The sequence below is a fragment of the Apteryx mantelli genome, chromosome 10, assembly GCF_036417845.1.
Source record: "Apteryx mantelli isolate bAptMan1 chromosome 10, bAptMan1.hap1, whole genome shotgun sequence".
Taxonomy (NCBI): domain Eukaryota; kingdom Metazoa; phylum Chordata; class Aves; order Apterygiformes; family Apterygidae; genus Apteryx; species Apteryx mantelli.
In genome coordinates, this window is record NC_089987.1 from 4,240,083 (window position 1) to 4,263,259 (window position 23,177).

At 36.7% G+C, this 23,177-nt stretch overlaps 1 protein-coding gene across 3 annotated transcripts in view; it reads right to left on the bottom strand.

Moving 5' to 3' along the window:
• USP10 (ubiquitin specific peptidase 10) overlaps positions 1-23,177 on the bottom strand; it is a 55,949-nt gene that overhangs the window by 22,308 nt on the left and 10,464 nt on the right. For 2 of the 3 annotated variants that reach the window (XM_067302412.1, XM_067302414.1), the window contains exons 2-4: positions 12,807-12,875; positions 9,004-9,064; positions 3,170-4,195 (exon numbers count right to left, since the gene is read on the bottom strand). In XM_067302412.1, coding sequence (XP_067158513.1) covers positions 3,170-4,195; positions 9,004-9,064; positions 12,807-12,875 — 1,156 coding nt within the window. The remainder of the gene's footprint in view (positions 1-3,169; positions 4,196-9,003; positions 9,065-12,806; positions 12,876-23,177) is intronic. The other variant, XM_067302413.1, reaches the window with a different exon arrangement.

The following is a 23,177-nucleotide window of genomic DNA, read 5'->3' on the forward strand; positions in this document are numbered from 1 at the left end:
CACTATAGCATCTTCCTTGAAGAGTAACGTCCAGAGCTGGCCAAAATATTGAGTCCTCAGCAGCAGCAGTAGAAATATAACAGTTCTATTCCATCTCTTCTATATAAATTTCCATTAACACACACTGAAATAAATCTTAGTTTGCCTCAGCTTCCCTACGTACACTTATCAACGCCAAGCATTTCTAGATCCCTTATTTTTTCCAAATACTGTTACCAAGCTATTTGTTCCTTCCTCATACTGCATGCCCGCATTTGATTTCTGTTTTGGTGTATCCTTCCACACTTATCTTGATTGGATTCCCTTCCTTTTGATTAACCTTTCTAAAAGTATCCAGATTTTAAATGGCTGGGTTCTTCAATTAATCTGAAATTTTGCCACTGTAAACAAATTCTGTGTTTACTGTTGATTGCATCGTCCCCATCCATAATGAAAATACTGCAAAAAAACAGGATTCAGAACATCTTTGTAGACTCCATTGAATCTTTTTCTAAAGTTAACACAAAAAACACAGTTAAAGACTATTCAAGGAATAGTTTTATAATTGCTTATTTCCCTAATTTGTTTAGAACATCACGTAAGACACAGTTAACTAACATCATCACGCATCAAAGGGTAGTAGATGTGAAACATGTGACAAGTTAAACCTGCAAAACAGTCTTTTTTTAAAAAAAAACACAGATATGGGCCATTTATAACCTTCGAAATTAATTATTAAAATGTTTGTTCTAGCACCTAGATTAGGCTAACACATTTATAATTAATAGGGTCATCCCTTTTTAAATATGCAAGCACTGCAGCAGTACTCTTCTACCATTCTGAAGTCCGTCTTCCTTGAGTTTTGCCAAATAGACATCAGTGGTTCATAGCTTGCTTCAGGAGGCCTTTTACCCATTTAATAGTGTTGCCAGTAAAGCCACTTGCCACACACTTTAGCCACTTGCTAAAATTAACTGTACAGTATTTTTTCCATCAAGTTTAACATCAAAATTTGTTTAAATTTTCTAGTCCTTACTCTCACCTCTTCCTTAAGCAGCAGGTATGCCATTGCCAACCTCTGGCAAAAAGTTCTACTTTCACTGAACAGTAAATATATCATGAAGAAAGGATAAAATCTTTCAAATCTGAGGACTAAGAAACCACAGACCTTTGCAGGTTGAAACAAATAACATTTTCAAACAGCTGTAAATACAGTCCTAACACATGCATGAAAAGCATTAAACTTAAATGCTGCCCGTGAACCATTAACCCCCTTGTAACAGTTGGTGAAATTGAGGCACAAAAAAGCAATCTGTACAAGTTGTTTTCTTGTCTCTTGAGCATCTATTCTAAGTTACAGCTGAACACAAACGCCTCAGAGCTTCAACATTAAGTCAGAAGATCTGCTAATTTTGCTTGCCAAACTCAAGATACTTTAGACTTTAGATTCTACCCATGTTTAGCACCCTATAGTACTTGTGGTCAAAATACCATTTACACTGGCTGGACTTGAAACTGGTGGATTCCCAGCATACCAAACAACAGACTCTCAAGTAAGACACCCAGAAAATGAGGAACTATCTACCCATGAAAAATATACAGGATTACTATAAACCAGTATATAATAATGTTAACCTAGGCAGAAGATCTGAAATGAAGTATGAACAGACCAAACTAAACAATCTGTCTGGAAATATAAATTAAAACTCCTGTAATGCCTTTTTGTATGTGTAAGCACTGAAGCATTACCGTACCTATTTCCCAAATAGTACTCGGGACATTTAAAAACAGCCAGTAATAAAACTCATCTTTGATTCCTTTTCATTAGAAAAGGATCTATATTCAGATTATTCCTCTGCAAAAACAGCTAACAGTCAAGGTGCAAAAAAAGCAAACAAAAAACCCTGTATAAAAATCATACTTCTATATTAACATATTAAAGACAAAATAAGAAGCTCTGCTCCCACCTGGTGGCAAAAAAAGTAGTACAAAAAGAGCAAAAGTCTTGAAAGTTAACTTAAAGCAGAAGCCACTTGGGCAGGACAATAAGAAATCTTTTCATCTATGGTGAGCAGTTCTTGGTTTACAGTTGACACAAAATAGTTCACTACCAAACGATAGCTTATGATTCTAAAGCACAACATACTCTAAATGTACGGATTCATACAGACCATAATCACCTTTACATACACGCTTTTATACACTCAGCTGAGTTTGTGACACCTAAGTGAAAATACACAGAAATTTAAATCATTCTGAGAGCGTCCTCTGACCAGGTAATTTTAGGTAATGAAATCATTAGTGACCGAGGAAGAGGATAAGACGTAGCCATGGACTCAGGGGTATTCTGAACAGGAAAGTCCAGGTCAACTTCTGGTTAGAGCAGAAAACGATCTTCCACTTGAAACTGTCATTTGCTAATTTTCACTGTACTTGTAAATTAGCTTGTTGCATAAATCAACAGCATTTTGTACAAGCCTTTTTACATATGGACTATTTCACAGATTTAAAATAGAATTATTTTTGTTCAAACACCCATGAGTCAGTGACATAAAATACAGCTAACTGGATATTTTCTTCATATTTTTGCGGATTCAGTCTGCAAAATCACTCCTGCACATTTTAGCATTAATCATCAGAGCCATAAATATGACAGTACCAGTAGTCAAAGCCTTTATATTATGCATTATCTTTCCTGAAGTACCCTCTGGACTGTTCATGATTATTTTTAAGGAATTCTGAAATTTTCAGGAATTTCAGCTACGTTGGCATAAATATATCAACACTCTTCTCTCTTCTGGAATGCATTACAAGATCATAAATATTGGATAATGTGACATACCATTTTCAGTGCAACAAACTTTTCTAATGTATTCTTCCTATTACAATAGCACACAGCTAAATTTAACTGGTGTGTTTAAAATCACAGTTCACTTAAGCACGTTGTTCACAGGTAGCAGTAGTTTTACTGCACTTTGGATAATGACATGATAATTTATTGTTCAGTTGTTTACTCATGGGGGTACAAAACTAACTTTTTTAAATTACACATCTCTCATAACCCGTATTAACAATCACCTTGTTAACGACATTAACAGAGGGTTCATCCCTATCGATACCGTACACTCCTGTTTATAAGCAAAGTTAACAGCCTTCTACTGTGACATCCACTCGTGTGTATTAACTATACCTGCAATCTTTATGGCTACAGGATCCTCTGAAACTGGAACAGGCCCCTCTTTCACTTCAACCTGTTTTTCAGGGACCAGAGTAGATGTGGCGGGAGGGGTATACTTAGTCTCAACATAGACCACAGATGTGGAAGCAGAGGGCTTGGAATTGTGAAAAAGACTAGCCCACGATTTTGTGGGCTGATTAACAGGGACTGATCCTGCAACCGGGACTGTCGTCTCAGTAGTAGGTGAAGCTTCCTCAGGCTTCGCTTGGTCTGAGTCAGTGCTTTCCACAGTGTGCAATTCTACCCCATTGGCAGCTGTGTCCTCACCGGAGGATTCAAGTGTTTGTCCATTAGTAACGCCAAGATTTTCAGTAGTATCAGTACCAGCATAAGACTGTACAACAGCTGTCCTTAAAGGGCTATCTCTGCCAGTCTCTGAGGGGAGGCAAAACTGTTCAGAATTAGTAACACTGCATACCTCAGGCTGCCCTGCAGTCCTGGTATTGTCTAGTGCGCTAGAAACAGAATCATCAGAGACAGCTTCATTAATGAAGTCTACAGAATTGTCAGGGCTGTTACAAGTCCTCGGTGTGGCCAGGGACGGTACGTCTCCTGTAAGTTCTGTATCCTCCGTGCTTATACTGTTTAGTCCTGATGAGTTTGCATGGCCATTTACAAGAGCTTCTGGGGGAGCAATGCCATCACTGACATCTTCCAAGTAACTGTAGTATCCAGGGGGTCTTTTTTTCTTCTTTTTACGCTCCCTTTGTCCAAGGCCTCCAGACAAGCCATCGTTTTCAGCGTTGGAACCGCTATCCAAAGCGAGGGCTGGATCGGAGAACTGGCAGTCAATGGAGTTGTAGTTTGTTTCACTAAGACTATCATCGGGGGGTTTCTGAGCAGGTGCACAACTGAGAATAAATTCTGGAGCCTGAGGATTCAGAGTGCTTGAAATACTGTAGTCAGTGTTATTTAGTACAGATGACTCTGTCTCAATAACTTCATTAACACCAAATTCAATTCTCTGATACTCTTCCCCTGGACAAAAGAAAGTGAAAATCAGTTAGTGAATGAAATTTAACCAACAAGCTATGAAAACAACAACAACAAACTATTTTTCTGCAACTTAGAAAACCAACATTCCCTCAAACTAAAGTTATTCTTAATCTTTATCTAAATCCCGAAGATCATTTTAAAAACATCATCTTCCTGGGAAAAGACAGAATACAATCCAGCTTTTCTTGAATCAGGTATAAATCTTCCTAACCACTGCACTGGGTCCTGCAAATAACATCTATTAAACTGACCTGTTAACAGCACCTATTAAAGCCTAATGACTTTAGCAATATTCTGCATTAAGTTAATTAGAGGATACATGCATAAACAATATGGTGCAACATTTAATTCCACGCTTCTTCTAAAGCCAGCCTTTTCAAAAGACAACTAAAAAGTTCAAGCCTGTAACTGTTTAACTTTTAAAAGTAATTTCCACACATAGAATGATTTAGGGTTTGTTTTTGTGTTTGCAAAGATTTATCATAATCATTATAAAAATAAAAATAAAATCATTTTAATTGTGTGGAAACACTGAAATTACAGGTTTTGGAACTCAAGACTCATCAACAGCTTACTTAAATTTATGACAGTTGACTATACAACTGTATCACAAGAAATACAACAGATATACCTCAAAGCAAGTCACTGTGTTCAACTTGTATATAGAACCACTACTAAAATATCTGTGGACGAAACTTTTTATTTATCCATCCTGTGACTTTGATATGCTTTTTAAATAAATGCTAGGAAATATTCTCATGGCAGGCTGCAGTATCACAACATGTTGTCAGTCACAAAGTACCACAATTTTATAAAACTAATTAGTAAGTTCCATAACGCATGTGCTCCAGCTAGTAACGCTGAATACTTCAGTTATAACTACTTCCATGAATATCAAATAAGGATGTAAAATTCATGAAGCTTCCAAGTCTCAGAAATTTTGAAGATAAATTCTAATTTTAGTACTTAAAAATTTTGCAGGCCTTTCTATGACACGTTGCTGTTTCAAAGACATCAGTTTCAGTATACTCTGTTTCCTCCAAGGTGGAGGGGGCTAAAAAACACATTTCAGACTTGTAAGAATGTTGCAAGAGAATCAGACACTAGATATTATTTCAAAATGAATATAAGTGGATACACATTATTCTTTACAACACTGGAACATTTTGAGCAACTTACTAATGTTACATATGACACGTTTTCAAGTGTATCACAGAAATTCATTAAAAGTGAGTTAACACAAGAAAAAGCAAGCAATAGTTCCTAAGGAAAAAAGTTATTCCCACGCCTAAGGAAACATAACCCTATTTGAGGACAGACTAGGGGAAAATGTTTTGATACATAATGTAGACCTGTTTTGAAGCTCTGTGGCTTCCCCACGTAGCTTTTAGAAAAGTCATCTGACAAAAATATTAATTTTGAAAAAATGTGAAAGAAACAAGAATCTACAGGGTACATAGTTTTAATATCAAAGGAAGAGTAACAGGCATTTAATGTGTGTTGAGGTCTGACTTACACATGCAATAACAAAATATTACAAAGATCAGTCTTAGGTAATCATAAATAATTATCTTAAATAGTTTGCAAATAACACAAAATTTCAGAATGTAATTTCATGCCAAATCACAGTTAAAAAAAAGTAAATACAGATGTTAATTGCTTTCCTCCAATGCTTTAATTTATTAACTTGAGAAGTAAATGCATCTGACCTGTATCAAGTTTTGATTCTGCTGTCAGTCGGACTAAAGAAAACTTAATTTCAAAACAATATATTTTTTCCAACTAAATAAGCCAGTTTAAAAAAAAAAAAAAAAAAAAAAAAAACCACTCTCCCTACAAATCTGATTTCTCTAACTCATGTTAACAAGTGCCTGAATTTCAATCAGCAACTACTTCTGCAGTCACTGACTAGATATCACCAAACAGAGAAAATGGCTAAAGTGTCTTTAAAAATCAGCAGCCTAGGGGCAGGGATGCGGAAAGGTGCTACCTGATATCCACTTAAGAGGGACGGGCTGGGAGATCCCAGGCATGACCTGCTCTGTTCAGCAGCAGCACTAACTGGCTAATCCGTGCGCATGTACCGGCTGATCAGTCAGCGCCCACACAGCTCCAGACCAGCCACAGCTTCAGGAGTTTGCAAATTCAGGTCATGGGTTTTAGGGGACATAGGACACAAATCCACAACAAAAATATTGTTCATTAGTTCATCTGCTTCTGGAGCAGCTTGTTAGTTCAAGCAGGAACCAAGAGCTAGCTAGCTCTTCACCCTTTGTTTCAGTAGGAAAACGCACAAGCAACAACCGGTAACACCTAATATTCCTCCAGCCACGTAAAGAATGAATTATTGGGCACATTTTAAATTCCTACCAACCCCAAACAATCCAGGACTTTTTTCTTTTCCAAAACCCCTGTTAGAAAAGTAAATTTCTTTTAAACAAAGTGTGGTTTCCCTTTGTGGTGAGTTAAGTCTACCAAAAGAGCCAAAAGAGTTTTCTCGGTTCTCCCCTCCCACACTGCTTCTCCGCTCTCCAGCCATCTTCCGGTACTTGTGTTACCAAAAGCTAACCTGGCAAAAACCTAGCCAAGTGAGTATTTTTTTCTGTTTTGGTGAACTGAATCAGCTTACTGCACACAAGACAAATGCTAGAGCCAACTCAAAGCAAGCGGGCAGCAGAGAACACCACATATTCCCTTTCAAGTGGGGCACAAGGTTAATTTTGCTGAAGGTGCAACATGAACACGGTAGGCTAAAATCCAGCCAAAAGCAAAACTGGTATTCCAATATTTAACATAAAAATTAGGATATTATAATGAAGGAACTGAAATTTACACCTTACATCAGGACTAGAGTAAAAAATCATAGTATTTGTTTTATAGTGGGTATACAGCACAGCAGGCAGAAGCTCATTTGGCCTAAGATTGTGTCAAGTTCCTTTGAAATAAGAACAGGTACATTTTTCTGTTTGTTTTGACTTTCCACTTCGCTTCTGGGCAGTTTTGTTTCAATCTGGTTCACAGTGTTTTGAAGTTCTATTGTTGAATGGACTGAAACAGATGTATCTAAAGCCATGAACAACATCACATGCACATTGAGAGAAGTGTCAACAAGTGTTCTGAGGACAAAGTCAACGTACTATAACAAAAGTTCTTAATGCACAGTACTAATTAGTCTGAACAACATTCTTAATATTAGAGCTTCAGCCATGATTTGATTATTCCTAGTAAATATCAACAGATCTTCTAATAAGGTATTACAGTTAAACACTGAAGATAAGTATAAAAATAATTATACTATGGAGTGACTACATGGTCAGTATGTGTCATCTCATTATTATTATTATAAATATTCTGCATAAGCATAGCATTCCATTTTAGTTTCCATAGCTTCTTATGCTGCCATCACAACGATAATATGCATGCACAGTACAGTGCAAGCTTGTTAAAGACATTTTTCAGACAAAACCTAATTTGCTGTCATTACCTAATCTCAGAGCTGGGAGGGATTCGCTCAAGGTCTAGGTATGATCTGAAAAACATTTGTACAAACCAGCTTTCTGTATGGCTTGTGAACATTGAAATCTCAGTCTTAAAGAACAGAACTTAAATCCATAGTTAGACAAAGCAACGTATGACTGGAAGCCCCTTTATATCATCAACAACAGAAAACTTGTAACAGAAGTCCTTTTAATGAATTTTTCAAGCTCCTACTTAAAACTACTCAGTTTTAAAACTACAAAAGCTGGTCTTGCACTGAATAAAGCTCCCCAATTTCCAGAAATGCTGCACATCTGTTTTCAAATGGGGCTTGTTGTAATCTTTATGATGGTTATCTTCTTAATCTTTAAAGGCAAGGCTAAAGGTACTGAACATAATGATCAGGTGTTCTTAAACACTGATATGTGCATTTTGGTCCTCTTAAGTACTTCTGAGAAATGACCAGATACTTGCATTATTTTTTAGAAGATCTGGGTGTCATTTCTATCATTTTCAAACATGTCTGGGTAAGTCTGGGTAAGGTTCCTTGTTTCTCCCCTGATTCACTGAAAAAAACCAATAATTTACCTGCTACTTAAAGTACTGACAAAGTATGTATTAATACAGAGTTATGGAAACTACTACTTAACTGTCAACTTTATACAATCATGAAATCAGGCCAGGTTTCTTTTTCAATTTGTAAGGTGAATGGTTTGAGACAGAGTAGAAGCATGATCATTATAGCTTTAAGACTGGAACTCCGTAATGCATTTTTATATCAAGAATCATACTTTCAAAAAAGAAAAAAAAAGGAAGGAAAAAAAAAAAGGATTTTCCAGAAAAACAGCTGACCAGACAAAAACAGAAGGTCAAAGGGAACACTGAACAGATCACCAGCTCCAGGTTGCAACTGCCAGAAAAATACTCATTCTGTGACTTTTACAGGAGGGCCAGCTGAACTCCATACAACTTATTTATTTCTTGAATACAAGTTCTCTAACAAAAGTTTCAGCCCCTCCACATTTTACAGATATATTTCAGACTATTTCACCAAGACGTTAAGATTGCGTGGTAGCACAATCAAGAAAGAGTAAGCATATCCACTCTAATTAGCTAAAGATCAATGCAACATTTTCAGGTGTCCTCACAGATTTCATTTGACAAACAAGCGTTTAGAAAAAAGCAACCTGCCAAATATATGCAAGTATGCATGCTAATCAAGCTTTAAAGACTAACTTTAAAGACAGCCTGCAGTAATGCTACAGAAAGTTGCACAACTTTTAAGTTTATGAAAATCAGTGTTGATTTCTTACCATCACGAAACTTACCCGTGGACTTAATACCACATGAAACTGTTTCATTGTAGGGGGGAAGCTGTACAAAAAAAGAGAAAAAAAGCAAAAAGAAACTTATTTGAAGACAAAACAACTCTATTAATAACATGGTATCAATTTCATTTGAAACATCTGAATCCTTTACAAATAACATTATTGTAAAAGTCTAACTTTCTGAGAGTGTCTTGTTGAACTCATGTTTCTATACTTATCAAATCCCACGCTGTAATTTCAAATGTCCTTGCAGATTACCACAATTAGTGAAAGATAAAGATTATCTTGGTTACACACCATAGGCTCATCAAATTCTCAAGCAATTCACTTCAGAGCCTCAGGATCTTTCTTCGACAGCTTACCAGGATTTTAAAATGAGGAACATATCCTCTTTTTAAGATAAAAACTGAAGATAAAGATAGACCAAATTATATATGTAGGAGGAAAAAGTTTCGTGCAGACAATATTCACACCTAAATCTTTTCAATCTCAACCCATTTCAGGTATTGCGTTGCCCTTGAAATGTTTCAGTTAAGTTCCATTCTTAAAATAATCACACTTAAAAATAAAGATTATGGATCATCAGACCAAGCATAATGTGACCACAGCACACAGTTACTAGACAGTAACTCACAGTCTAATCTAAAACATTGGCACCTTTTTATGGGCTCAGTGGTTGATATAACCCTTTTAACTGCGTAACCACAGGTGGGCAATTTCTAATGCCCCCACCCCAAACTCCCCCAGCAGCTGAACGCCTTCTCCTGCGCCTGCCATGAACTGGCCACTGGTACACAGCCCCCCAGCAGCTGCCTGGAGAACAGCTGAAGTGTCCCTGCAGCCGGAGATAAAACTGTGAGGGTGCAGTGCAGTTTATAATGCTACCCTAAATATTAAATGCAACAGCGTAGCAAATACCAGAGATTTCTCCGCTGAAGTTTCAGTTCTCCAAAACTGCAGATATTTATGTATTGCCTTCTAAAAGCATTGTAGACCATAGTTCTCACAGGTAGTGAGAAAAATATTCCTAAATAGTGGTATTAAAAAAAAAAAAAAAAAAAGTATAACATATACTGTAAAATACATTTATAAACCATAGTACTTCTAAATACAGCAACTTTCCTGGTCAAAATGAGGATTAATAGGTGGAAAAAGAGGCTCCAAGCTCTTGAGAACCTATTATCTACATTAAAATTTAATGCAGATTCAGCATAGTTCTATGGTTAAAAAATTTACAAGTCTATGGCCAACAGTTTACAATAAAATTTGTGATTCATCATTTTTCTAATTCATGAGGCTTAATAAAAATATAATGCCTAAAAGAAAATTTTTTAAAAATTGGAGTAGTCCACCTATTGGTTGCCTACCAATAGTTAATCAACAGCAGCTGTGTAAAGCAGATATTTCTGAGTTGAGCTGTTTCTTGCAACTGGGTCATCTGAATCATCTCAGCCAACAGATATCTGATGGAACATGCATTAAAAACGTCATGAAAAGAGATGTCCAGAAGTTTTGGGAATGTGTCACTGGAACGAAGGCCAGCGTGTGTGAATAAAGTGTACATGGGAGAATACAGGGACTAACCAAATACACCAAAACTATTACAGAGAGAAAGGAGGGGAGCAGAATCAAAGTTTGAGACCCTCTATCATATGCATTTTTGATATATATTTTTTGGCCTGTTTGCGAATGCCAAAAGTAACAGGTTATTCTAATATCTCACCAAGTACTTTACTGACCTCTAAATCTTCCAATTGCAGTAGAGGCTCATTACTTCTTCGTCTACCCACTACAACCAACACACTACAGCGTAGGAAGCGTTGCATGTCCCAATAAACACCTTTCAGTCTTCTCTTTTGTACCAAAAACTCCTATTCTTTCAATCTTTCAATGCCTTCTAGACCTCTCTTGTTATTCTGCTCTGAAGCATGGTGCCAAAACTAATATTCCAGTTGATTCTTTGCCAATACCAAGCAAACTGACAGAATTACTTCATGCATCTTATCTGTACACATCTATCCCTTTCACAAAAGATTTCATTACTGACTATGGTTCCACTGCCAATTTTCTTAAGAAATTTAGTAAGGACTACCTGTAACTTTAACTAGTCCCTTGCTTCAGTCCACCCTTCAGTCTACAGACAAGTAAGGGACTTCGGAAGGACGCAAGCAGCAGTGGATTCTGGGACTCCCAGACCTGGCGCTACCCCCAACAGAATGTATGTCAAACACAGCTGCAGTATTATAATCTCACTCTTGTCCTTCTTGAATTTCATTCTATTTTTTTTTTCAGACCACTTTCCTAACGTTCTCTAAAATATCAGCACACCGCAAAATTAATAAGCATATTTTTTATTTCATCGTGAAGATAATTAAAACATCGAACTGAACCAGATCAAGGGCAAACTTAAGGAACACGGTTCAACACAGTTTTAGATTTTGACAGCTAACCAGCAAGTGGTACTCTTGAGACACAGTCATTCAAATCAGTCTTGCTTCATTTTATATTGCAGGCTCATGTTTCCTCAACATACTATGAGAATACCAGACTACATCAGAAGCTTTACAGAAGTCAAGATTTTCATCTTCTACAGTGTGAGAGTTGGAATATCTGATACAGGACACTTACGGTGACACTATATAGGATGCAGACATCATGCTGCTGCTACCATATTTAATGGTGGGGAAACAACAAGACAATCAGAAGAAGCAGACACTACCTGAAGTTCTGTTCTGCGCTCCTTCCCACCCACCACAGCAGATGCAAAGCCATCCCTAAAGGCAAGTGGAAGCTTTTTATTTCTACACTCCCCCTTCCCCATACTCCTTTCATGCAGCACAATACACCTTTATTCTTGTCAGAGGTACACCTACAATTTCCATAAGAAGCATGGCATTGAACTTCTGCACACTAATTACACTTCAAAATTAAGTAAGAGGAAATTAAGTCACATTAAGAACAGTCACCAGATTTGTAAAATGTGGTGAAAGTGAATTTCCCCACCTATACATGAAGTGTTCAGTTCCTTGGGTGGGGGAAGAAGCAGGATGGAAAGGTTTGGAGGAAAAACATGGAAATTCATCCAAAGGTTAAGATAGAAAATTATTTCTCAAGTCTGGAGTTTAAGACAATGGCATAATACCTGCTTTCCTACAAAAGAAAATGGTTTCTTCCTCCTCTACCAAGAATAAGAGTTTGCATTTCTTTTTGTAGTATGTTATGAACTCAGATACACATTAGATAACTGTTTCCACTCTGTGGTTCTCAACTGTAATTAGTTCATTGTTGATCCATGGATCACATTTATTTCTCATTTCTGCAGACCTCAGGCAGAGTCTTACAAGTTTAGCTTAGATGGTTAGCAGTGCTTCACCTGTCAAAAAAAGTTAAGAACTACCGTGTTTTCAAAAGACTCAGAAGATTTAGAACCTCACCTTATATACAACCAAGACTGCTGAAAAAGTTTTCTCCTATATCCACCTCTAAACAAAGCAATCAAATCCAAGGTAATACTACTTGGATAATTCACTTTCAACATACCACCATTACAGTGCCAGCTATTCCACCTCTGAAGGATTACAAGCAAAAGGCAGAATAAGTCATTCCATATTTCTAAAAACTGACTTAACATCCATGGAAGGGAAGACTCCTGTTCAGTATCTTCAGTTTGTAAATTAGCAAGCTGATAAAATGGTAAAAACTAGTTTTATTGTTATACAGCAAACAGACACAAAGAGAGGTAGCTTTAAAATATAATTTTCTAAAAAAACATTTAAAATGGATCTTACCTCAACAGAGCATCGTGGAGTCACAAAGAACTGATTAAACTCATCAGGGCTGAACTCCCCAAAAATATACTAAAAAATAAAAGAGAAGGATCTTTGTTAAAGAAGGATTAAATTTGAGGCCATTAGGTAAATTCACAGTAAAATTTATTAAGATACTGGCATTTAAAATGACCTGTGCGTTGGGAGCATGAAACTCATGTGTTTGCATCCCAACTCTCACTTCATTTCCCTCCTCAGTCTTTAGCAAACTACCTCAGGCTCTGGAACCGTATACAATGCGTTTCCAAAGCACGAACTCCAGCTCATGCTGTGACTGGTTTTAAACAAGTATGTATGGTGAAAAGTTGCAACAGTATACACAAGTCCTTCTGTAACACCACATGTACTTACCTTTCACAACAGAAAAGGTGAGATCTTTTTTCCCAGAGTTTTGCTAAACTATTAAGTGCGAAGCTTCAGCATACTTACTCAAACGCGAGTTACGTGATGCTCTAACGGTACCACTGCTTCAGCTTACAAGAGTCCCACTGAACTGAAATAACCTAGGTTCTCATCCACCCTTTTTGATATTTTATATCTATATTTATACGAAAAAGCGCAAGTACCTACTTAGACCACACAAAAAAAACTGATGATAAAATGAGAGTTTAGAAATAGTTTACAGAAACGAAGCATTCGCAGCAAAAAGGCCTGACAGGTTGGCATTTCATCAGATTGGAGTTTCTCTAAGCTTCCACTACCAGTCCTGATTAGCTGAACAGCATCTGAACATTCAAGGAAGCTAATCAGCACAGCAGAGATATACCAAGACAGAAGGGCAATTTGAACAAGGAGTTGAATAAACTCACAAAACAGAGGGCTGGAAGATACCACAGACTACACAGTCTTGGCATGTGAAAGGATACAATGCATTAAGTCACTAGTCACAAATATTATGTGTATTGATAAAAGCAGGTCAGTAGTTGTTTGGTATACTACATCGCAGCTTACCATTCTTATCAATCTTCAGCGTACTCTTTAACCTTCAGTTAAGATAATTCTTTGCTATTCTCTAGCCTTCCATCAGAAAATTGGCAAAGACACCAGCTTTATCAATGTCAAGTCTTATTCATGGTAAATCCTTAACTTAGCTGTATCAAGATATAACTAACTAGACCGGGAGCTGAACTGCAGAAAAAAGTTCTTAAAATTTGAAATTTGACCTCTACCGCAGTGCAGACTGCTTTGCCGCAAATTCTAGATCCTGTAATCAAAACACAATATTTTTTAAACTTTAGAGGGTTTATTCCAAAAAAACCCTACACCTGTTTAACAGTTAACCCTTTAAATAACATACAAAAAAACTACTAACTACCAGCTGAGACAGTACAACACCCAAACGGAACAGAATTCCTAAATTAAATTTCAGTGAATGGCTTCATAGTTCTTGGTATAGGACTTAAACTTGGTTTATGCTCTCAATATAATCGAGCCATTTTTATTCAGTAACATAACTAGAATTTATCACCTTCCAAAAACATGCTAAATCATAACTAAATTATGTTTTTAGGAGACATTTTTGATGCACTCATGCAAAAAAAAACCCTCAGCTATAGACTGTTAGAAGCAATGCTAATCCAACCCTAATTCCCCCATATAATATTACATTCTTTTTCATTTACCAACATTTTTAATGGAGGTACTGTAGGCCCAGCACTTCTTGCAGAGCAAAAGAAAGTGCTACTTTTTGATTAGGGAACATGAGCCAAAATTAAATAAAATGTTTACTAATACTATCTTAATGGAATCACTTTACTAAACAACAAAGTATTCACATAGGGAAACACTGTGCCTATGCAACTGTTTCTTCATAACTGAAAACAGGACATGAAAAATTTACTAACATCTAATCCAGAAACTAATCCTAGTCAGACTACAATGAAAAAAACAAACAAACCCATTTCCCCACAGGCAAATATCCCTTACCATTTGGGCATGAAGAAACCAGAACTTTATTTGATTTTATGAAGCTTTACTTAGCAGAGCTTTATACCTGCAAACACAAAGTCAGTCAATTAACAGTTTCTTATGTTGTAAATGAAGACTGAGAAAAATACTGTTTCAAAAGAGAGGTATCAGGGCATATGATTGATGAAACTAAACATACCTAAATAAATCTACCTTCCTATTCTCTATCTCTTAAGTCAACCCAGTCTCTCAATAAACAGATTTCTGCAGCCTGCACACACAGCACCCTCTGCTAGTAGGAGGGAAGGTTCTACCATTCTTTTAAGGCACAACTTCCTGCTGAGGTGAAAAGGAACAGAGATATCCCATCATTTGGAGAGTATAATAATCTCTACCGAAAAAAGGATGTAGAGGGAGGAAAAGCCATTGCATATTAAGCATCCAAAATGCAGCACGAACTTCATGACTGCTGTCCATGCTATCCTACAGCCCAATAAATTGGCGTGGCTGGCACTATAAAGATTAGTTATCTCTACGTAAGAACACATTTGATTTTAGCTGTGAAACACAGCTTCAGAAAGACACCACTGTACCATTGTACATTAGTTCAAATTTAAAAGCTTTTTCTGCAACTGAAGTGCCTAAGCAGTAAGCATTTTTAAACAATAGAGAGCTAGGATTTTGTAAACGCAATATAATCTTCCAAGAAATAATCCCATTAGCAGTTTGAGCTTTTAGGGGCCTTGCTTATATGCTCTAAATTATCCCCAATAATTTTAAAAGCTAAAGTTAGTTTTTCTTCAAACTCAAATAAAAAGCAAAAAAATTGGGAGCAGTCAAACAGAAGTTTAATTAATGATTTACACTGCTCTTATATAAGTTACTACTGACCAACATTAATTTACCCCACACTCTTTAAATAAGGCTTAAAACATGCAGAAGAAATACACTAGCACGTGATAAACTTGGACAAAGCAGTTTCAGACTATTTCAGTTCCAATTTCAGTTATTTTTGGTTGTGCATCTGCATAAAAGATATATCAATCAGAGCTACATCAAATTATGATTCCTTTAATAGCCAAAGTTTAACCTGCCCTAGCTCCCCTGCTTTCCTCCTGATTAAACATATGTCAATCTCTAAACTTGCAGGTACTTCACAGTAGTTCGAAGGCCCAATGACAGATTGGGACTTTACCGTACAAGCTTGGAACGAAAAGCGGTTTCCAGACACAGACTGCTTTGAGTCAGCCCTAGTACAGGCAAGGGACTGTGACTTGCTAACAGGGGACATAAGGCAGTAGAGGCAAACTGCTCATCATGTCGACCATCACCAACCTGTCAGTGCAGCAGCAGCCTCTTATCTTATCTTTATGGTAACTACAACTGTATAATCACCCTAACAGAGTATAAGCACAATTACTATGACAGCATATATGAAAAGACAGCTGAATTGGTCCTATCTCACACATAAATAACTTGCCTTATGTTTAAGTCCATATGACTTTTCAAAATCTACATGTTAATGATCGTTTCAGGAGATAAAAATTTTAAGTATTACCGAAAACTTTGTACAGAAAAAAATCAGGTTGAGATGAGGAAAAATTTTGAGAAGATACTGCACTAGGCACCTTTCCTGCACATTAACTGTGGCTACCCCCCATATAAATTTGATAAAAACTCAGTGTCTTGATGGAATAATAAAGTAAAAATGACATGTACTATGTAAATTAGTTTAATCAGAGGGATGCCATTTCTTTAGAAGCACATTTGAATAATGCAATATCACAATTCTAAGGCAACAGAAAGTAGAGCAGTTAGCAAAATCCATGAATATTACCATTAACAATACATAAACTAAATACGTACGGCAAAATGTAAGCACAAAATATTACAAAATATTGCCAATGAAATACAAGATTTAATTATTCCAAGATCCTCACAAATTTCATTTTAAGGCAAAAATTAAGCTTTTTTTCCCAAGCAAAAATAGTATTCAATTACCTATTTAAAAAGTTAACCTTAATTAATCTATAACCTCAGACAAACAACAAGAGCATCTGTTTTAAAAGCATGCTAAATATTTAGTAGCTGAGGATCTAAGCGGTAACCCACAAAGTGAGGCAAGAATATTATTTAAAGGAGAGTCCAGTGTTCCAATACTGGATGTGGAAGATAAAGTCTAAGAGGATGCTGGAGGGAAATTTTAAAATTTTTCTATCATAATGTTGCCCCTAGACTTACTTTTACCAATACATAATCCCTAAGAGGCTTAATTTGAAGTCAAATCTGACCTCCCCCTCCTTCTCAAATCATCTCTGCAACCTACATACCTGCTTTCTGTTCCAGCTACGGGGAAGGAATCCTCTCTCATTTTTGAGCCACTATCTATTTTACACTGCATTTTTCCTGCTACTCTCCAGATTATTCAACTCTGCACAGCAGTAATCAATCTTGTACTATGTGTATTCAAGGAATCCCTCAGAAGCCTCACAGTGAAAAGACTGGTTAGCTTATTTCTGTCAGAGATTAAGAGCAATGTCAAAATTAACTCATATGATAAATTTCAACCATCTTCCATTCGCAGTTCTATAAGAAAAGCAAATGGAAGAAAATACTCTCATCTGCAGGGGGGAGGAGGAGGCTTTGTGGGATTCTGAGGAAAAAAGAAGAAAAACAACCCTACCTCTATTACTTTTCAGTTTTTCTTGTCAGTGTTTCCAAACCTCTCATTCAGAATGGAAAAGCAAATGAATAAAAAAAAAAAAAAGAACTACAATACACTGATGGAGCTATTCCATTTTGCAATTCACAACTCTAACCCAATTTAATCTTTTGCCAGAGATATACAGCGTTATTAAATATACTGAAATAAACATGATTTTAACTAAGTAATCTCACGCCAACATATCAAGATGCCTTTCCTCCACTGGAATCAATCATAAATTGATTTTTTTTTTCCATTTAGTATCTTTCATATTGAGGCTTGTTTTAATAAACAACCACTTCAGAAAGAAAATGCTCCTCAAATGTTGTTTAGCCTCTTTTTTCACACCAGTTTCCAAATACACAAACTGTGAACTTTGGGGGATTTTCAAATGTGAATACCTTCTTGCAGACGCTCACATCTATGAGACCAAGATAAAAATAAAAGCAAACAATGCTTAAATAAGCTTAAAAATGAGACAGCATGAAGTGAGATGGTACATGACAGATAAACAAACAGAATCTCCTTTCAATACTGACACTAACAACAGTTGACACATACATGACAAAAATTGAACCAAAATTAAATATACTTTGTACAATTCTGAAATGATGCCTCCTTTCACATGAAACTGGTAACAGCATGAGTGCTCTAGCTTCTTTATTAAACTTTCTTATGTTATCCATATTTCAGATTTGTTTGCCATATTTCCATCTATCAAAATTTTGCATGTTCTGGGATTAAATTCAAAACATTCTGGTAAGCTTTGGAGAGCACACACACACGAACACACACACACAAAATTACTGGTAAACCGCTGCAAAGATTTAAAAGAACCAGATACGACTGCAGTACAGATCTCATTCCTATTGGACTGAAGAGAGCACAGAGACACGTATACCCTCTTCTTATGGGGGTACTTAAATTTTGAGACTACGATAATGCAAATTTTACATCTGCAGAGAATTTGTACAGTGTATTTTTCCTCTAATAGAAGTTAGGAATACAGAATGAAGGAGACTATTGAAGATCCTATCAAGGAAAGGATTTTCAGCCTGCATTTTCAAGATTCACCAGTGAGCCAGGTGCCACTAATTCTAGTGTTCAGTTCGACATGCCGTAAAGAACGAAACTTCCCAGTGCTGAACACCTGTCTCCCAAAGTTAACTCTCTCTTTAAAAAAGTTTCTCACGTTAAACAGCTGCTTTAGAGCAACATCCCAAACTCTACTAATTACCACCTGAAACACAGCAACCAGCAACAAAATTGAAATCAAGTTTCTAAACTAGTATCTATAATTGATTACCATAGTAGAATAGAGATTTACATTCCAGCACAGATTTTATGCCAGCTTGAACAAGAAATTTAATCCATAGCATTAACTTTAAATCTTAAAGATACTAACTGCATCTAGTTTATAAAACATAAATTACATAAAATCAATTAACAAATACACCTACACAAGAAAATTGGTTTTCTACTGTATAGTAATGAAAGTATCAGTAGTTTTATATTTGTCTAGTATCGCTGATTACCATAACGAATCATGTGACACCTTAACTAAGCAGGCACGGGCAGCAGCAACACAACAATTTGGGGGGAGGGGAGGAGAAATAGGAAACAACTTTTCTGAAGACCCCAAAAGATTAAAATTATTAATCTTCAAGCTCTATCCACATTGACTGTTTTTTGCTGTGTGCTCCTTAACCACTTACAGAACGAATGCAAATGTTACTCCACTGCCTGAAATGAAATCACCACTGGTATTCCAGTCTAGCAACAAGAAAGCTCTTCTGGAGGAATGCAAGAAGGAGGAATACATATTACACTGCTGCTTGTCCTAGGAAAAGCGAGTAGTAAAAACAGTGCTCATGCATCATCATTTTGGCATCACCTGTACTTGGAAAGAGTTAGGAAAATGAAATGTCAACTTCTGCTCTCAAGCAGCATTAATGTGGCTTTCATCTAATAACAAACAGCTCCAGATCTTCCAGCCAAATTAGTTCAAACTGCAAATACTCTCACTTCAACTGCTTTTTCACAAATGAGTTAAAAATACAGCTTTTACTTAAAGGTAGCAAGAAATAGTTCAACTGTATCAAAGCAGAAGGCCTAAGAAGTCAAAACTACTTCACATATAAATTGAAGTCACGAAATAGTTGATGCATACCATTAGCTATACAGCCTTGCTCATTCAGCTGCTTCTACAAAGTGTACTTACTTACTCCTAAAGCTGTCAGGATAACCTGCAGTAGAGGAGGAAAATGAACCATTCAGACAGAAATCTGTTCGATACGTGCAGAAACAGGCAAGGAAAACAAGGGCGCGTGTGTATGAGCGCACCTAGCATTTATAAGCAGAGATAATGCTCTTTAATTAGTCATCCCAGGAGCAAATAAGGTGTTTCTATCTCACCCTTTACTTCTTTCTCACACTTTGCTTAAGTTTGTCATCTTCATTTTCTTGGAAGGGTGGGGAAAGACACCCTTCCCTCAGGTTCTCCTTCCTCTTGAGGCTGAAACCCATGAAGTCTTAGTACATGTATTATTACTTAATTTGATATGAAGCCTTCTGAACTTTCAAATCCCAAGAAATTCTTTGCTAAGACATTTATAAAGACATAGACAGGATGGTAAGCTGGAATGAAAACAGGTTCATATTTTTTCAACACTGAATTTTCAAGGAACAGTCTGTAACTAGAAGATATGAAGAGCACTGGCCATCTTTATTACTGTGCAGTCTGTGACACAGCTATTTTCAGAAGTTAGTTCTCCTGAAATATAATTCTGTGCTGACAATAATTTTAAATTATACCTCTGTATTTATGGAAGAATAAAGTCCATTTTCATAAGTAGAAGTTTGGCAATGACGAAGCTCTGGACAAATGAACAAACTGTACCTTGGGGGTGGAGGGGTTGCGTACTAAAGCTTTTAACAACTGGAAACACAACAAATTGTGAGCAAGCTGTTAGTACAGCTTACAGTCCTTAATGACTAGCCTGGAGCTTGAAACTAGGTCATTGTAACAAATTTCTACACAGTGTCTGGAGAAAGATCCAAGCTTGGTAAAGTAGGCCAAATGTAGCCCATGAGTCAGTACAACTTTGCCTCCTTACCATTTAAGCAATCAAAAGCTCAAAACTTAGTGTGTGACTTGACTTTTACTGTTTTCCAATTTAGTGCTTCTTGGATGTTATTACAGAATTCTTACAGTTGAAGAAACTGTTTTCCACACATTTTACTTGAATTAATCTGAGTGGTATTTATTCCATCATGGAGGAAAAAAAAGAAAAAAAAAATCATTCTCAAAAGCTCATTTTGTGATCAGAGGAAAAAACGGATCATTGCCTAGTATGAAAGCACCAGTTGGTTGCGTCCCCACAATTAATGGAATGATAGGTTTAATGAACAAATGTCATCTACAGCCTAACATTAGCATGAGTGCACATAATGCGGATCAGAACTGTCTACCATAAAGCTTGTAATTCAAAAATTCATAAAAGCAGAAGCAATCTTTTTCTTTTCCCCTAGACTGACTACTGGTTGTCCTCTTCCATTAAAATAATTTCCATCACTTCAACCATATATTTAAAATAAGATCAATACCCCAATCAATAATCATGCAAAAATCTGCCAAAACATCAGCCAATTTCTAACAGCAAAACCAATTCTATTTACGTGCTCTCTTCATTCTTTATGAAAAATGAGGTGCTTGTTGGAGCTCTTCCATTTCAAACAAACGGCAGCTGGCACAAAGTCCAACTATCCTGAAGAAGTTTATCTATAAAGTGCTGATTATAGTTGGGGACGGGGGGCGGAGGTGGGGAAGTAGAGTGGAAAGATAAAATCCTACCCATCACCCTTCACGGGCACTATTGCATTTATGAGAATGCACTGTACCTTCCTCAGCCATAGAAAAGCTCTCTTAACATCTGGTCTCTAAAATGGAACTACCTGAGGGACAGCATCAGCTACGCTTGCTTTACTCTTTTTCAAACAGAAGAAAGCATCTTCCCTGGAACTTCCACTGCAAACGATGGTAATAACATTCCTTCATGTGTCATGCAAACGATGGCTGCAGTAAACAGCAGTGATTTTGGGACTACAGCAGAAATGCATGGTAAGTATCTTCTAGATAGTAAGCAAGAGGGAGGATGACAACTAAGGTGCCAGAGCTGATTACATCAAATTTCTTAGCTCTCCGGAGAGTAAAAGAGGGAATTTCTGACACCTTTACACCAGCATTTTCATCAGCTTCAAGCCCACAGAACATCTGCCAGTGCTCCATAGAAGTAACTTTTTCCAATCTATTTTCATGCAGCCTGTTAAATGACGATGAAAGCCAAACACAAAAATACTTTCCTATTAAATTTTCCAAGCAGGCAATCATTGCAATTATCAAAGGAAAAAAATAAACACTTCCAAAATGTGTATATAGGTCCTTCCTCAATTTTGAATTCAAGAATAGTGGTCCATAAAACAGTTATCACTAAGACTCCATCTTCCACTCTTTCAAAGAGTTGAAAAATACCAGCTTCAAGCTGCTGGCTCATAGTCAAGCAGATAAATTTAGTTCAGAGCTCTGCTGGCACTGAACTACTTATGGAGTTGAAAGTGCAATATCTGAATTATTCTGATTTACTATAGTACGATAAGCACTGAGGAGAGAAAAACCGGAACACGAAGTAACTTGAGAATGTAGCCAGTTTTACTACTATTATATGTGGGGCAGGCAAAGCAATCTCTTACCAATTTTGCCCAATATTTCCCATTAGAAAAACCTGTGTGTTCTATCTTCACCAGACTAAAATCATTAGAGATGCAACCTTTTCTGCCAGATACCTACAGCAGACCAAACTTCTAAGAACTGTCCAGTAAAATTGATCCTGCAAGTAGAGAACTCTTTTTTTAATACAAATTCCAGACATAAATCATAATTTTTCTGAAGTTTACAAAATCTTTGTTTATCACATATTTCAACAACTAAGACTTGGAAGGATTTGCCCTCAAGGAGCTTCTCTCAATTCCTCCTGGTGGAAGGAGTATACATGCTATCCCTTCAGAGTGACGAGGCATGTTCTATCACCCATAGAGTTTCTAAAATCAAGGAACCAGTATGTTCTTACCCCAGCAAGTCAGGATACTCAGGACTACCAGAAAAAAAAAACAAAACAGGCTTTCCTGGTAGGGTCTTCCAGCTAGCAAGCTTCAGAGATCCTTGGCAGTGGCCTGACAACAGAAAGCCTTTCTTCTCCTGTACTTAATATACATGCAGCTACCTCTGAGGCAACTCTTAACCTTCAAATGCAGAATTTTAAAAAGTAAGACTAGCATACAGACTTGGACAAAGCAATAAAAGGGGGGGGAGCAGCTCTTGGAAGAAAAATTGCAACAAGGCCCTGAGTTTTAAGAAACTAAACACAGTTGAATTAAGCACCTTTTTACGTGGTTCAGGAATAGAGATTACAACCAGTTAGACAAAAAGACAAGAAACAAGCTTTAGATGAACGGAAGACATAAGATCAGAAGTTATGGGAAAGAGCTGGTCTGTGCCCGGCAGAGCACTCTTCTCTCCAAAAACGGAATTATCACCCCAAATTCTGGAATCACACTATTTCTGTACTATTGTCATAAGTCTCTTTGAAACCAATTAGAGCAGTAAGTATCTCAACTCCTTTTAATAATACTCCCTTCTCTTGTGAATTGCTCCATGACCTTAA